Source organism: Podarcis bocagei (genome assembly GCF_964188305.1).
Source record: "Podarcis bocagei genome assembly, chromosome: 5".
In the NCBI taxonomy this organism is placed as follows: Eukaryota; Metazoa; Chordata; class Lepidosauria; order Squamata; family Lacertidae; genus Podarcis; species Podarcis bocagei.
Genome location: NC_138129.1, coordinates 3,570,928 through 3,587,360, shown reverse-complemented (window position 1 = coordinate 3,587,360; position 16,433 = coordinate 3,570,928). Strand labels below are relative to the sequence as shown.

At 49.8% G+C, this 16,433-nt stretch overlaps 1 protein-coding gene and 1 long non-coding RNA gene across 2 annotated transcripts in view; one reads left to right on the top strand and one right to left on the bottom strand.

Annotated features, from left to right (window-relative positions):
• Positions 1-9,175, top strand: part of KIF3B (kinesin family member 3B) — a 38,815-nt gene extending 29,640 nt beyond the window's left edge. The window contains exons 8-9 of the mRNA XM_081196156.1: positions 6,371-6,549; positions 7,381-9,175. Coding sequence (XP_081052282.1) covers positions 6,371-6,549; positions 7,381-7,471 — 270 coding nt within the window. The 3' untranslated portion in view covers positions 7,472-9,175. The remainder of the gene's footprint in view (positions 1-6,370; positions 6,550-7,380) is intronic.
• A 2,337-nt stretch (positions 9,176-11,512) lies between these two features.
• LOC308588358 lies at positions 11,513-16,426 on the bottom strand. The gene is made up of 5 exons (XR_014008633.1): positions 16,166-16,426; positions 14,128-14,273; positions 12,739-13,314; positions 12,487-12,653; positions 11,513-11,732 (listed from the first exon to the last, which is right to left on the bottom strand). It is a non-coding gene; the product is annotated as an uncharacterized lncRNA (long non-coding RNA).
• Between the last annotated feature and the right edge of the window lie 7 nt (positions 16,427-16,433).

Here is a 16,433-nt window from a genome sequence, read left to right as displayed (position 1 = left end):
TATCACAAAGTATAAGGACAGGTGCCAAATAAAATAAAACTAAATTAGAAGGGGATATCTCAGACTAAACATACAGGAACACATTTCTGCTCCAAAACTCCAAAAACAAATATAAAAAATATATAAAAATACCAGAAGATTCCAAGTAACACAAATATTAATTCTGGCAGCAGTTAAGTGATGTTACATTAATTCCCTGTCCTCTGTTAGTACAGTTTACATAACATATCTAAATAGTAAAATTGGAGGAGCCCATGGGTAAAGTATACAGGCCCGCGGGTGGCGCTGTGGGTTAAACCACAGAGCCTAGGACTGGCCGATCAGAAGGTTGGCGGTTCAAATCCCTGCAATGGAGTAAGCTCCCGTTGCTCGGTCCCTGCTCCTGCCAACCTAGCAGTTCGAAAGCACGTCAAAGTGCAAGTAGATAAATAGGTACCACTCCGGCGGGAAGGTAAACGGTGTTTCCGTGCTCTGCTCTGGTTTGCCAGAAGTGGCTTAGTCATGCTGGCCACATGACCCGGAAGTTGTACGCCGGCTCCCTCGGCCAATAAAGCGAGATGAGCGCCGCAACCCCAGAGTCATCTGCGACTGGACCTAATGGTCAGGGGTCCCTTTACCTTTACCTTATGGGTAAAGTATAGCCCAAGCTATCGACCAGTGGGTCAACTCAGCCCCCTGCTAACTGTCTCTGTGTTGTGATGCTGTGGAAGAAATCCCCACCTCAAGTTAACAAAGAGACACTCAGACCCAGCTTCCTGCAATACCCGCCATCCCTGCATGTGGGCCCTGCTTTTGCCACTTACCATCTGGCCTGGGGCGGGGCCTGGGGCCTCACAAGGACTGCGTGCTGCTTGCGGCCTGCTGCCCAGGAAGACTCCCTGAGTGAGTGCTTGTGGGCCCTGCTTTTGCCACTTACCATCTGGCCTGGGGCGGGGCCTGGGGCCTCACAAGGACTGCGTGCTGCTTGCGGCCTGCTGCCCAGGAAGACTCCCCTGACTGAGTGCTTGTGGGCCCTGCTTTTGCCACTTACCATCTGGCTTGGGGCGGGGCCTGGGGCCTCACAAGGACTGCGTGCTGCTTGCGGCCTGCTGCCCAGGAAGACTCCCCTGACTGAGTGCTTGTGGGCCCTGCTTTTGCCACTTACCATCTGGCTTGGGGCGGGGCCTGAAGCCTCATAAGGACTGCGTGCTGCTTGCGGCCTGCTGCCCAGGAAGACTCCCCTGAGTGAGTGCCTGAGGGCCCTGCTCTTGCCACTTACCATCTGGCCTGGGGCGGGGCCTGAAGCCTCATAAGGACTGCGTGCTGCTTGCGGCCTGCTGCCCAGGAAGACTCCCTGAGTGAGTGCCTGAGGGCCCTGCTCTTGCCACTTACCATCTGGCCTGGGGCGGGGCCTGAAGCCTCATAAGGACTGCGTGCTGCTTGCGGCCTGCTGCCCAGGAAGACTCCCCTGAGTGAGTGCCTGAGGGCCCTGCTCTTGCCACTTACCATCTGGCCTGGGGCGGGGCCTGAAGCCTCATAAGGACTGCGTGCTGCTTGCGGCCTGCTGCCCAGGAAGACTCCCTGAGTGAGTGCCTGAGGGCCCTGCTCTTGCCACTTACCATCTGGCCTGGGGCGGGGCCTGGGGCCTCACAAGGACTGCGTGCTGCTTGCGGCCTGCTGCCCAGGAAGACTCCCCTGACTGAGTGCTTGTGGGCCCTGCTTTTGCCACTTACCATCTGGCTTGGGGCGGGGCCTGGGGCCTCATAAGGACTGTGTGCTGCTTGCGGCCTGCTGCCCAGGAAGACTCCCCTGACTGAGTGCTTGTGGGCCCTGCTTTTGCCACTTACCATCTGGCTTGGGGCGGGGCCTGGGGCCTCATAAGGACTGCGTGCTGCTTGCGGCCTGCTGCCCAGGAAGACTCCCCTGAGTGAGTGCCTGAGGGCCCTGCTCTTGCCACTTACCATCTGGCCTGGGGCGGGGCCTGAAGCCTCATAAGGACTGCGTGCTGCTTGCGGCCTGCTGCCCAGGAAGACTCCCTGAGTGAGTGCCTGAGGGCCCTGCTCTTGCCACTTACCATCTGGCCTGGGGCAGGGCCTGAAGCCTCATAAGGACTGCGTGCTGCTTGCGGCCTGCTGCCCAGGAGGACTCCCTGAGTGAGTGCCTGAGGGCCCTGCTCCTTCCTGCCACTTACCATCTGGCCTGGGGCCTCACAAGGACTGCGTGCTGCTTGCGGCCTGCTGCCCAGGAAGACTCCCTGAGTGAGTGCTTGAGGGCCCTGCTCCTTCCTGCCACTTACCATCTGGCTTGGGGCCTCACAAGGACTGCGTGCTGCCTGCTGCCCAGGAGGAGTCCCCTGAGTGAGTGCCTGAGGGCCCTGCTCCTCCCTGCCACTTACCACCTGGCCCAGGGCGGGGCCTGACAGGCCTCACTAGGACAGTTGTTACTGCCGGAGAGGCACAGAGTGTTTTTAAAATGTTTTTTAAAAAATTTTCTTTGGATTTTTTGTATGTGGGGGGTGGGGGTGGGATGGATGTTTGGTTGGGCTTGGGGAATTATTATTTTTTTATTTTGATGTTTTTGTAATTTTTACATTTTTTTGTTTGTATTGTTTTATTGGTTTTGTTTGTTTGTTTAAGGTGTTATTTTGTTTTTAGGGGGAGGGTTCAGGGCTGCCGGGGAGTGGGCCCCAGCCCGCAAAATGGCTGGGGCATGTTCCACAGGGGGGGATGCACTGGGACAACCGATCTCAGTGATCACGGGTAGGAGGAGGAGTTACGCTAAGACCAGACCATGTCATTACAGAGGAGGCAGGTTTAGTCGTTGTCTGAGGACTATCCCTGCCTCCGGGTCTGGTCCTGTCCGGATGGATACTAGAATCAGCAAGGGATACCCACGTGACCTGAAGGTGCTGCTGTGCAATGCCAGGTCAATGATTCATAAGACCACTGCCATCCATGACTTGATCATGGATGGAGGATTTGACCTGGCATGTGTAACAGAGACTTAGTTGGATGAAGCAGATGGGCCTGTCCTTGCCGCTGCTTGTCCACCAGGTTTCTCTTACGCACAGCAACCCAGGTCACGTGGGCGGGGAGGGGGGGTTGCAGTGATTTTTAGGAAGTCATTAGTTTGCACCAGGCGTCCTATTGGGAAGACCCAGTTTTCTGAGTGCATGTTCTGGAAGTTGGGCAATAGGGGCAGTACAGGATTCCTTTTGGTGTACCGACCTCCCCGCTGCACCAAGGATTCCCTGCCCGAGCTGCTTCAGGTCGTGGCGGATGTTCTCCTGGAGACACCTAGCCTGGTCGTCCTAGGGGATTTTAACATCCATGCCGACACGAACTTACAAGGGGCCGCTCGGGACTTCGTGGAAAGCATGGCCTCCATGGGGCTGTCCCTGAATAAGTCTGGCCCAACCCATAGCCGTGGACATGCCTTGGACCTGGTGTTTACCTCTATGGATGTTGGTGATCTGACACTAAGTAAAAGCGAAATGAAAGAAGTGCCATGGTCAGATCACTTCCTGGTGCAACTGGACTTCTCTGCGACCCATCCCCTCTGCAGGGAGGTGGGACCAATTCGGATGGTCCGCCCCCGCCACTTAATGGATCCAAATGGTTTCCAGAGAGTGGTAGGGGATGCTTTATCCCATGTTGATGGCCTTTCAGCCGATTCCCTGGTGGCCCGCTGGAATGTGGAGTTAACCAGGGCTATTGACTGTTTGGCTCCGAAGCGCCCTCTCCGATTGCATGGAGCCCGGACAGCCCCGTGGTTTTCCACGGATCTGAGGGCAATGAAACAATCGTTGAGACGGCTAGAGCGCCGGTGGCGGATAACTCATTCCGAATCTGACCGGACACAGGTTAGAGCTCAACGTCGAGCCTACCAAGTGGCGATAGCGACGGTGAAGAAGAATTTCTTCACCGCCTCTATTGCATCTGCAGAAAACAGCAGCAGGAGACTTTTTCAGGTGGTTCACAATTTAGCGGAACCACCTGCAACATCGGGGCCCAGTACGGGCCACATGTTCTCCTGCAATGATTTTGCAAAGTTTTTTGCAGATAAAATCGCCCAGATTCGGGAAGAAGTAGACTCCACCGTGGGAGCAGGGCCGGGGCGGGAGAGTGCTAGAGTTCTGTCTAGTCAAGTTGAGTGGGATCAATTTCAATCTGTTACCTCCGAGGATGTGGACAGGCTGCTTGGACGAGTGAAACCAACCACCTGTCTCCTGGATCCTTGCCCATCCTGGCTTATAAAAGCTAGCCGGGAAGGACTGGGCGATGGGCTTCGTGGGGTGGTGAATGCTTCCCTCCGTGAGGGAGCCTTCCCAGACCCGCTGAAAGAGGCGGTTATTAAACCGCTTCTTAAAAAACCATCTTTAGATGCGGCCACGATGGCCAACTATCGCCCAGTCTCAAATCTTCCATTCCTGGGCAAGGTGATTGAGCGAGCGGCTGCCGAACAACTCCAGGCACGCCTGGAAGAAGCGGACCATTTGGATCCCTTCCAGTCGGGATTCAGGCCTCATCATGGGACTGAAACTGCCTTGGTCGCACTGGTTGATGATCTCCGGCGGGCTAGGGACAAAGGTGAGAGCTGTTTCCTAGTTCTGCTGGATCTCTCAGCGGCGTTTGATACCATCGACCATAGCATCCTTCTGGACCGTCTTGAGGGGCTGGGAGCTGGGGGCACTGTTATACAGTGGTTCCGCTCCTTCCTCCTGGGCCGTGTTCAGAAAGTGGTGGTGGGGGATGAGTGTTCAGACCCTTGGGCCCTCACTTGTGGGGTGCCTCAGGGTTCTGTCCTCTCCCCCATGCTTTTTAACATCTATATGAAGCCGCTGGGAGAGATCATCAGGAGGTTTGGGCTGGGTGTTCATCAGTATGCGGATGACACCCAGCTCTACCTCTCTTTTAAATCAGAACCAGTGAAGGCGGTGAAGGTCCTGTGTGAGTGTCTGGAGGCGGTTGGAGGATGGATGGCGGCTAACAGATTGAGGTTGAATCCTGACAAGACAGAAGTACTGTTTTTGGGGGACAGGAGGCGGGCAGGTGTGGAGGATTCCCTGGTCCTGAATGGGGTAACTGTGCCCCTGAAGGACCAGGTGCGCAGCCTGGGAGTCATTTTGGACTCACAGCTGTCCATGGAGGCACAGGTCAAATCTGTGTCCAGGGCAGCTGTTTACCAGCTCCATCTGGTACGTAGGCTGAGACCCTATCTGCCTGTGGACTGTCTCGCCAGAGTGGTGCATGCTCTGGTTATCTCCCGCTTGGACTACTGCAATGCGCTCTACGTGGGGCTACCTTTGAAGGTGACGCGGAAACTACAACTAATCCAGAATGCGGCAGCTAGACTGGTGACTGGGAGCGGCCGCCGAGACCATATAACACCGGTCTTGAAAGACCTGCATTGGCTCCCAGTACGTTTCCGAGCACAATTCAAAGTGTTGGTGCTGACCTTTAAAGCCTTAAACGGCCTTGGTCCAGTATACCTGAAGGAGCATCTCCACCCCCATCAGTCTGCCCGGACGCTGAGGTCCAGCGCCGAGGGCCTTCTGGCGGTTCCCTCACTGCGAGAAGCAAAGCTACAGGGAACCAGGCAGAGGGCCTTCTCGGTAGTGGCGCCCGCCCTGTGGAACGCCCTTCCAGCAGATGTCAAAGCGATAAACAACTACCTGACATTCAGGAGACATCTTAAGGCAGCCCTGTTCAGGGAAGTTTTTAACGTGTGACATTTTACTGTATTTTTGGTTTTTATGGAAGCCGCCCAGAGTGGCTGGGGAGGCCCAGCCAGATGGGCGGGGTATAAATAATAAATTATTATTATTATTATTATTATCCAACTCTCTACATAGCAAAACATGTTTCCTAAAGCAAAGCCCTCTGCTTGGCTGAGGACTTAAAACAAAAGGGACCTGGCCTCTTGTTCTCTGCAAAATGCCCAGCATACTGATGGCCTCCTATAAATAAGTAATACAGCCTTACTGAGCAGGAAGAGCATGGGTTGGGGCCAGGGGGACCAGGAAGCCAGAAAAAGGAGGCAAGCTGTCAAATTATCACTGAAATGAAGGCGCCTATTGGAAAATGCAGGATGCCAAAGACGTTTCAGTGTGTCGTCTTTATCGGGAGCAAAGAGATTTCTATTCCACTTGTAGTGAGGGGTTATTTTGAAGTCAAAATGCTGTGGACAGCTTGAGCTTTCTAATAAATATCTCCACAATCTTTTAAAAGTATAATCCACTTGAGTTCCTGTGACTGTCCTTTCGTTACCTACAATTGGGGGAACCTCCGCCCGATTTCTGCTGCAAAACAGGCACATTTGAGCAATAAAGTTGTCTGCCGGCTTGTGGGCCTAGGTGCCTGTCTGAACTCTCCTGGTTCTCATCCCTCAGGCAGAAAACATTGTATTGCTGGAACTGGATATGCCTAGCCGGACGACCCGGGACTACGAGGGCCCAGCCATTGCCCCCAAAGTACAAGCAGCTCTCGAGGCTGCTTTGCAAGAAGAAGATGAGATACAAGTGGACGCTTCCACATTTGAGAGTACATCCAACAAGAAGTCAAAATCCAGGTGAGCTCTGGTCGTTGGAAGGAGAGCAGATACACACACACACACAATTCCGGAAGCCCATATCCTGGGTAGTCAAGTTCAGGCTGAATTTGTTAGCACCAAACCACTTAAATTGAGGGGGTGGTTTCTGCACAGTAAGCAGTATTTGGTAGAGGTGAAGGGTTTTCTAAAATGTTTGAGAAAATGGGAGAGGCTTGGTATGCCCCTGCCCCCTTTTCTAGAAGCAGCCATAGAAGGAAAAGTATTTGCAAGAACTGCTTGACTGTCAGCTGGAAACCTGGTTGTTTTCTTAAAACAGTGGTTCCCAAAGTGGGCAGTGGGATTCCTTGGGAGACGCTAAGAGGCAAGGGGTGGAAGGGGCTGGTGGTGGTGTAAATGACAATCGGACTTTGAAAAGTTGGTATGACAATATCAAGCTCATCACTTTTGTTGAATTAATAGAACTAAATGGTTTTAATTTGATTTTGAATAAATGTGCAGCAAATGGTTACTACTTTGAACTTTATTGTGCTGCTATCCTCCTTGGTGGGTTGTGAAAACCTCTGTTCCGAATGCTGCTTTTTTGTAGGGTGGGGGGCACAGGGGGTGAGTTTATGGAACCAAGGGGGAGGTGGCCCAATTTTGGGGAGGAGCCACTGTCTTAAACAGAACAGCCTGGCCATCCCAAAGCAACGTAGTCGGTAAGGTTTGGTAGTAATAAGCCGATTCTAAAGCAGATTGTCCCACGAGAAGCCAATAATTCATCATTCAGCTCTACGAAATGGCTTTCCCTTTGTTTATCCCCGACAAGTTTCATTCGTCACACATTCTTCGGGTTCTTCTGTTTTCCAGGCCTAAAACGGGAAGGAAATCGGGTGGCTCTTCGTCCAGTCCATCTGGGTCTCAGCTCTACCCTCAGTCTCGTGGGCTGGTCCCCAAGTAAAACCAGTTCCCTGCTAAGGTGTGGCTGTGCAGCAGCTTTGCCTTCCGAGAGCTGAGGCAAGCAAAGGACCTTCGGAGGGGACTCTGTGGCCAGGCTCCAAAGCGATTCCCTTCGAGACGAAGCGATGGCCCCCTCTGCAGCTGAACTATTGTTGTTTTTTTGTCCAGCCAGGCGTGTTCCAGGTGGGCTTCCGTCCTCCACGATGGAGTTCCATGTCCCTCTGGCATTTGGTCTCCAAGGGGAAAGAGACTTTAGTTAGGAAATCAGAAATGCATGAGAATACATTAGTGTTAGATGCAACAAGAAGCCTGGGGGGGTTGTCACCTTGCCATCTCCTGCTCCTCTTCCTCTTACAGTCTTCTTGCTGCACTTGGTTTGCCTGCCCTTGGGATGGAGCCCAAGGCCATCTCAGCAGAACCAGCACTCTGGGACTTGATGATGCTTAATAATCTAGTGAGGCTGAGAAGCGACCGCCCGTGGCAGAAGATCCATTTCCTTTCTTTCCATCGAAAGACTGGCACCATTGGAAGGGTTTTTGTTTTTTTGGGGGGGGGCGGCAAGGGGTACAGGTGGACGTGCCTCCAACCCACGGAAGACATGAGAGTGAAATGCACCCCACAGCTACTTAGACGTGTTTCCTGTTAGAAATGCAAGCCAAAGGAGGGCTTTGAAAACCTGCTCTCTCTCTCTCTCTCCTCTGGAACAGAAGCAATAGAAACTTAACAAATCCTTTGCCTGTTTACAAGGATTGGCAAGAGTTGTCCTAGGCGGAGCTCCTAGAGACTTAAGCCATGACCGGCAAGGTCCACTCTGTGCAACAGTCAGCGCTGTGCGCCAGGTGCCAGCTCCGCATTTAGCACTCTTCCTCTGCTCACCATCCATTTTCTCCCAGTGCGCTCCACCAGGCACTTCTGCATTGAGGGAATGCTGCGACAGTTCCTTCATTGTCTTCCACTGTCCGCGTGGCCTTTGTGACTTCTGGAGGCTGGTTCTGCTTTCCGCCGCAGAGGGGTGGAAGCCGAAGCGGTTCCTTGGCCGAGCTCCCTCCTGGCTGCTGCAGAACGTTCCTTTTGTGAGCAGAGGCTTGTTTCAGACCAGAGTCTCTGCTTCTCATCTTGTCCAAAGTGGTAGGGTCTTTCAAAGTGTTCTGAGCCTCGAATCTTCTGTCGGATGGGAATGGGGTTTAAGGTTTGAGTTCGAGGGGAAGGCACCACTGCCCGTTCCAGTGGCGAGGCTTGTGCTAGAACAGTCCTGCTTCTTCAGAGTCTTCTTTCTCCTCGCCCCAGTTCCAGAGCTGCCCTGTGCAGTGTTTGGGGCGCAAGTTGCTGCTGAATTGGGCCAGGTCAAAAGGCTAAAGAAGGTGCCCCCTCCGGGTATCGTTTTACGGTTCAGTTTGTACGTTTAAGATTGATGTATATTGAGAATTCAGTTGTTAATATTTTATTTTGGGGTTGCTGTTGACTGTTGTACTGTGAATATTCCCCACCCCCCACCCCACCGGCTTCCTCTCTGAATGTTTTAACGGCCCTCCTCCCCCTAGACCCTGCTGTGGGTGCGAGTGTGCATGTAGGTATGTATGACAACTTGCTTGGTTATAGGAATACTCTCAAATGCATTTGGCCTTTGCTTTGTTGCCCTTATGTCTGAGCAGTCCTCTCCAGCTGCACTGACTCCATGGTCTCTCACCCACGCAAGCAAGGACAACCCAAAGCTGTTCCAACAAGCCCCATTGCTTTGGATTCTGGGCAGTACATTTCTGGAATGAGGCCGGTTTTTCTGTTTTCAAAGTATGACTTCCGTGGAGTGGAGCTGCCTGGCCCCTGGCTGTTGCATTGGCCAGAGGGAACCCTGCATCGCCCCCCTTTCACGGCGAGCTTGGCCGCTCTTGACAAAAAGCCTCTTTTCTTTGGCTCTTGTGGTATCAAAGTGCTCTCATCCCCATCCGGTTCAGTTCCGTTGTTTTGATCCCCTCTGCTTTGTTATTTAAGAAAAGGATTGTACGGCTTAGATACTGAGGTGTGCTGGTTTTGAATCCAAAGAATTGTTTAGGCAAAGGTACAGCGTCTGTGGGCTCTGCCATTGTATTGGGCTTCTGCTGGGAAACGTCCAGGGGGGAGAACCAGAGGGGGAATATCCTAGGGGATGCTTTGCGTGTAAGAATCAGGTAGGCAGGCCAGTGCCTCAAAGATTTCTCCAGGCTAGCTTGGAGAAAGCCCTGGGTTAAGGATACGAGAGAGAGGAATGAGCAGCAGGAGCAGATAGACCCCTCAGTGCTTTGTTTATAATGTGATTCATAACTCCTCTCCCCTCTTTCCTGACAAGGGGCTCTTCTCTTAAAACTGACAGAACTATCCTGATACAGCTGATCTGCCTGTCTGAGGTCCAGCGTGAAAGAGAAACCCATTAAGGCCTAGGAAATGACGAGTGCAACCATGGGAGCTAGCTTGCAATGTCTTTGTCTTTCCTTTGATCTGCATAATTGGATTAGCTTTTTCTCTCCCAAACATAATTCAGCAAAAGTAGCTCTTGAGGTCCACGACCATTGAAGCAGTTTCTTTAAAAGCTTTATGTGAAAATCTTGGGACACTGCTCAGAATTGTGCCAACCTTTCAGCTGGTAGGTGCACCCTATGTGTCGCGGCCATCGCCAACGTGGTGCCCTTGAGGTTTGGACTACAGCTCCTACCAGGCCCCACCAGAACTTCTGAGGGGCACCAGGTTGACAAAGACGTTTCTTGGGAGAATCCCTTCTGTTATCTGTAGACCTGGTCACAAGATGTTCAGAAAATCACTTTAAATAAATCTCTCTGCAAATTCGTTTCTGCTGTTTGTGGCATTAGGCAATGTAACTGAGGTTGAAAAATAAACCACAAATCTCATGAGTGCTGGTCTCGCACAGCCGACACACCAGAAAAGCTAATGCAAGAGCCATCCATGATCCTATGACTGTGTAACACTGGTCAGCTGGGTGGGTGCTCAGCACCTTTGTACTGTGTGTTGGTGGCTCAGCCCTGAAAGGATGGGGTGTTTGTTCATTTAAATCTGTCCTTGTTTGACCCCGCAGATCCAATCCACTGGGTAGGACTCCAGTGTGACTGAAATGAATGAGAGCAGCACAGCGGTGCAAAGCCATTTATTTCAGTGGGTCTCACACAGGGACCGTACCCAGTGGAATGAACGTGAACTGGCGCAACTGTCTTCTGAGAAACTTCCCAAACCTTTGGAAATAGCTCGTACATAGTTCCTTTTCTGTCCATAGATCTTACAGCTTGTATCTGTTATCATCTCTCTTGTCTAGGAATGTAAAAGTGCTCCTAAAGATGTGTAATAAATAAATATTCAATTGGATTTATTGTATGTAAAATAATATTAATAAAGCCTCTTCCTTCCCCTCCTCATTGTTTTTAGTTACATTTTTTCATATGCTGTTTCACATTCACAGGTTTTCTTTTGGAAAAGGTGTTCATACATTGATGGGAAACATGAGTCTTAGAATTTTATTAGATTTCTAAACTCATCCCATATTTTAAGCCCTAGATCCCAGTAGAGTTCCTGCTGTTCCCTTTTGCCACCAGACTTTTTAACCAGTATGACCTGGTTAAAATCATGTATCTGAATCTTTCCCCACCCACCTATACTTCCTCATTTCCCACCTGTTATTGAGGCCATTATTTCAGAAGGAGCAGGAGCTGGTAGTTTTCAACCTCACCCTGTCCTTCCTCCAAGCTTGCTGTTTGAGGTAGGTGGGCACAAGGAAAGAGGCAGTGCTCTGCCATTTAATCCCAGTTCCTGAACGTGTGTGTGTGTGTGTGTGTGTGTGTGTGTCTGTTTGTGTGTGTGTGTTAGGTGGTCAAAGTGTCAGAAACATTACCTGGTTCCCACAACCTCTTTCACTGGGCGTATATAAGTAGAGGCTACCTGCCAGGTATGGTAGACCTCTCTGAAGCATTCTGCAATGCAGGTATTAATACTATGCAGCTCGAAACAATAGGATGAATAAAAACTGACTCCTCTCGGAATAAAAATTATCCTGACCGAAAAGTATGGTTCCAAAAAACGGAACTTTACTAACAGAACTTTCTTCAAAAGAGACTTACAACAAGAATGAAACATACAAACAGTTGCATAAAAGCATGTGCTTCTCATGTGCTTTTCTTTCCCAGTTTCTAACACTGCTTGGGAGCCGTGGCAGACCTAACGTCCTCTATGTTGCACGAGGGTGACAGGCGTTCTGCTCATCATGGCATTGCTGCTTCCTGGCTCTGGGGTAGGTCAGAGGAGAAGAGGAAAGAGTGAGTGACCTTGCAAGATTACCTTTTCTCTAAACTGAAAAGACCCGGAGATTACAACCTTTCTCCATAGGGGAGGCGTTCCATCCCATGGTTCATTTCAGTTGCTCTTTCCTGAACTTTTTCCCAACCCTGCAACATCCTTTCTGAGGTCAGGCCACCAGAACTGTGCATGGCATTATTCCAAACACAACTTCACCATAGATAGGAAAAATTCTCCAAAAACCTCACCTTCAACTCTGAGCCTGGCTCTGGCTGAGGAGGGCGGGGTATAAATAAAAGTTATTATTATTAATGTTTTAAAGGAGAGGGTGGGAGGTGCTTCAGAGAGCAATTTACTAACCCACTTCCTGCAGTGCCCAAAATTTCTCTCCACCCCAAACAAAAGCGTTGACATTTTTGCGTGGTAATAGCACACATTTTATGGCCTACTCACATCTGGGTCTGTGGTGGTTGAGCTTGCTTCTGCAATGTGTGTGGGGGGAGGATGACACAGCTGCCCTTGACTACTGGCCCCTGCGCAACCCCCCCCCCCAAATGCTGGAATCTCAGCTAAAGTTTCTATGACAGACAGCCGCCCAATAGGACAAGAATTAGTCTGTCTTGTCACTCATGAGCCTGCTGCACTTAAGTTTTTCTATACAACAAGAACTGAACAGGAACTTCATGAACTTAAGAATAAGTTGCCTACACATCAGCAAAAGACCAGGGCACTTTGCATAGATACCTGATCATCAGCAAACGTAACAAAGGCAAAGCCTCCGAAGGGTTATTCAACGAAGACATCAATGACTTCTCCAAACCAGCAAATAAACTCACAGATATCATCTGCCTTCATGTCTTCGGTGCAATCCAGCACACCTTCCTCGGATTTGAAAATTCCTCTGAAGTTGGCTGGTGCCAATGCAGAACAAAAGATTATTATTATTTATTGAATATTTTATATTAATTTTTTAAAGCAATTTAAAAGAAGCAGTACCCTCTTGCTAGGCAGCAGCAGTCCTTATGAAGCCTGTGAGGCCCCGCCCTGGGCCAGGTGGAGAGAGGCAGGAGCAGGGCTCTCAAGACTCTCAGCAGGGTGGTCCTTGCTGGGAAGCAGCAGCAGCAGTCCTTAGATTTTAATTAATACAAATGTTTTTGTCTAGCTGTTTTAATAACCAACATACTGCATGCAGAGTTGTGTACACACATATCTGCTCTCTTGCACAGAAGCCCTTCTGCTATGAACACTTCACACATTTCCATGTGCCTGTGCAGTAAAGCCACCGGGAACAGAACTTATGTCAAGCTTAGAAGACACTCCTTTTTTGAGAAATGGAGAGAAAAAGAACAACCATCTCTGGATTCATCTGTGCTTCTGAGCAAACACTGTGAGAGATTAACATGACACTTCGGCTTAAATCGCAAGGAAACTTCCTTGAGGTTCTATTTCAGAAGTTGGGATCAAATGTGGCGCTCCAAGCCTCTCTACCATAACTTTCATCTGTGCTTCGTAGTCGGCAAATCTCACCAGACCGATCCGCTTTGACTGGCTGGATCTGCAATCAGTCATCACCTAGGGTCAGGAGAAGAGATGAGATGGCTGAAACAACAATGGCATTGCACTACCAATTACGTACCAATTCTACCCAGCTATTTCATGGGTTGAATTTCAAAATGAAGTAGTGCGAAAAATAATGTTTGATGATTTTCAGCGGAAGGTTTCATCCTGCTTTCATCATCTTCCCTTGCTAACAGCTGCAGTCTAGAGACCAGGCTCCTCTGTCCCTCAACAACCATTCTGTCTGGCTGCAGCAGAGGGAGAGAATGGAGAGAGGGCCACTCCATGAATTCTGCCGAGAAACCAGCTCAGCCATGTAACTTTCGGGGTTCTCTCTCTCTTGACTCAGATTTAGACAAACAACCCCAGCTACCAGCATGAAAAGGTCAGAACTCTTCCTTTTTTTACCACAATGACTTCAACTGACCAAACTCAATACCGAAATGGACTAAGACCACAAACTGAGCTGAATTCTGAAACAGATGCGGTTGCTCAGTCTCAGTCCCTCGCTTCAGTGGCCCTCGAGGAAAGACTTGTTTCCATTATGAGTTAAGTGAACCACAGCCACTTAGTCCCAGTGCCAAGGAAGACAAAAGTCTGAGGGCAGCAAATGGTATCTCAACAATCCTGTTCCCAAAAAGAAATTTCTGTTCCCGATAACAGGCTCGGATACCATTTTGTATGGTTATTTATTTATTTATTTTGGGGTAACTTCAACAGTTCTTGCAGTGGGTGAAGCAATATCTCTTAAGAAACCACAACAAACAGCAGTTACATTTTGATGCTCTGGCCAGTCATGGCTCATGGAAGGGTAGTTACGCCAGATACCCGGACTCTGAGAACTGCTCCAAATCTGCTGAAGAACTCCTCCAGTTCGCGCTCGGACGTTTCCCATGCGAGCCCATAAACCACCAGGTCAGCGGTACCAAGACATTCTTGTTTCACATCCATTTCCTTTATTTTCCAATTCTTGCCTAAAGATAGATGTGTCCGTAAAACACAGTCAGCTCTTTTAAAAATAGCTAAACAAATATTCTCATTAGTTGCACTGAAAAGTTTGAGTGAAGCAGATCATTCTAGAGCTACATGAAACTCAATCCTAGGTTACTCATTGGGTTTAAGTTTTTCACTCTGAAGTACCACTGTGTTCAAATGGGGCCAATTCCTTAATAACTATTTAGGATTGCAGCCTTGAGGTGTATTTGCTTTGTTTGTTTGTTTGTTTACCAATTGCTCCCACTTGCATTTGGGGGGAAGTTTTATTTGAATCCTTTTCATCTTTAAAACTACTGTTAGGCGTGTCCCATATATTTAAAAGACGAAAAGAAACCATGTAATTTAGTTGATCAATGAGGGGGTCTAAAAATAAAAGATGCCCAATTGCCTAACAATTTGAGCAACTTATACGGCTTTGGAAATCTAGGACAAACTAAAAGAAAATCGGTTATCCATATATAGGTTTTCATAGTCAAAGAACCCATAATTCTTTTTTAAAAAAAGGCAATTACAGCACATAAAAGCAAGGACTGAGCCATTTCAGAGCACACGGGAAACTGAAGCTTCCCCGGCAGTACACAGCACAGAGAATACTTGCATCACCTCTGGGGTGATCACAGAATCAGAGTTGGAAGGGACCTCTGAGGGTCATCTACTCCAACCCCTTGCAATGAAGGAACCTCAACGCAAGCAGCCGTGATAGATGGCCATGCAGCCCTCTTCCATAGGAGAGCATAAAGCCGCCAGTTAAATCATCTTCCTTCCATTGACCCCTATTAGGACACAAAAGCAATAGCCTCATGTCTGGGAAAGGGAAGGCAAGGCAGAAAAGAGGTACGGTTTGGCTTTAAGGGCATAGCAATCGGCTCTTTTACTCTTGAGCAAGAATTTCATGTCTGAGAGGCAGCTAGGCAGCATCTTACCCACCTTAACATGCACAACACATGCACAGAATTGGGCAGGGCAAGATCCCCCCCCTACTCTGAAGTAAATAACCCCGTTGGTGTTTTTGCAGCGTCTGAGAAGCTTGGTGCTTTGCAGTTTGTTGGGGAATTGGCTGTGGCTGCAGGGGGAGGGGGGAGAGAGCTGAGGCAGAGATGGTTTTGCAGAGATTGTAACTGTTTTGCACGACGACATCTCTGCAAAACCGATCCTTGCCTCGGCTCTCCAGTGGAAAACCATTACAATCTCTGCAAACATTTCATTTTTCCTCCCAATTTTTTTTATCAATTTTCCAAATTTATAACAAACATAAAAGAAAAACATCACAATATAAAAAAGACAAACGAACAAACATATATCCTAACTGTTAAAATTCCAATTCAATTATCATTACTGGATGACTTCCTCGAGTCCCCCTAGCTGAGTTTCCATATACCTCATTGAAGCAGTTTTCCAATATCCCTGCAAACTTTTCAAACGATTTCTCGGTGCACCCCCAGTCACACCCGTGCCCAACATACACGCATGCACGCTCCCAAATGAAAAGCTTCGCAGGCTTCACAGACTTCATATACAGTAATAAGTTGGTCTACATACAGTGCAAATGATTCTAAGAACCTGGGGGTGCAGAAAGGCCGCCCCTGGACCGGGAGGCTCCATAAGGACTTAGGAAAAGCTTGGCTACTGGATGAGGCCAAGTGAGGCCCCTTCCTCCTATCCTCGCAGTAAGGAGCCCCCCAGAGATGCTCTTATCCGCAAGCAGGATTCGAACGCAGGACCAGCCGCCCTCTCCCTTCCCTGGTTCCCAGCAAGGGGGAGTCCGACGCGTTGGCTGCCTGCGGTACTACTTATCTCTCCCCCCCCCATTTCTTTGTTTATTGCATTTATTACCCCACCTCCCCCCCCCAATGATCTCCAGGTGGCGCACCTGGTTCTCTCCCTCCTCCACGTGTCATCCCAGCAACCGCCTTGCGAGGTAGGTTAGGACGAGAGGCAGTGAAGGGCCCACGGCCGAGGGGGGATTCGAACCCAGGTCCTTAGCCCGACACTCTAACCATTATACCACGCTGCCGCCCCTCCGTGACACGTGGGCCGGCCCTCATAACGGGTCAGGGTTAGGGCTCTCTCGTCTCTTCCCTCCCGCCTCTCAACGGGCCAACGCGGGAGCTGGGAGCGTTAACGTGTTCGCGCGTTCC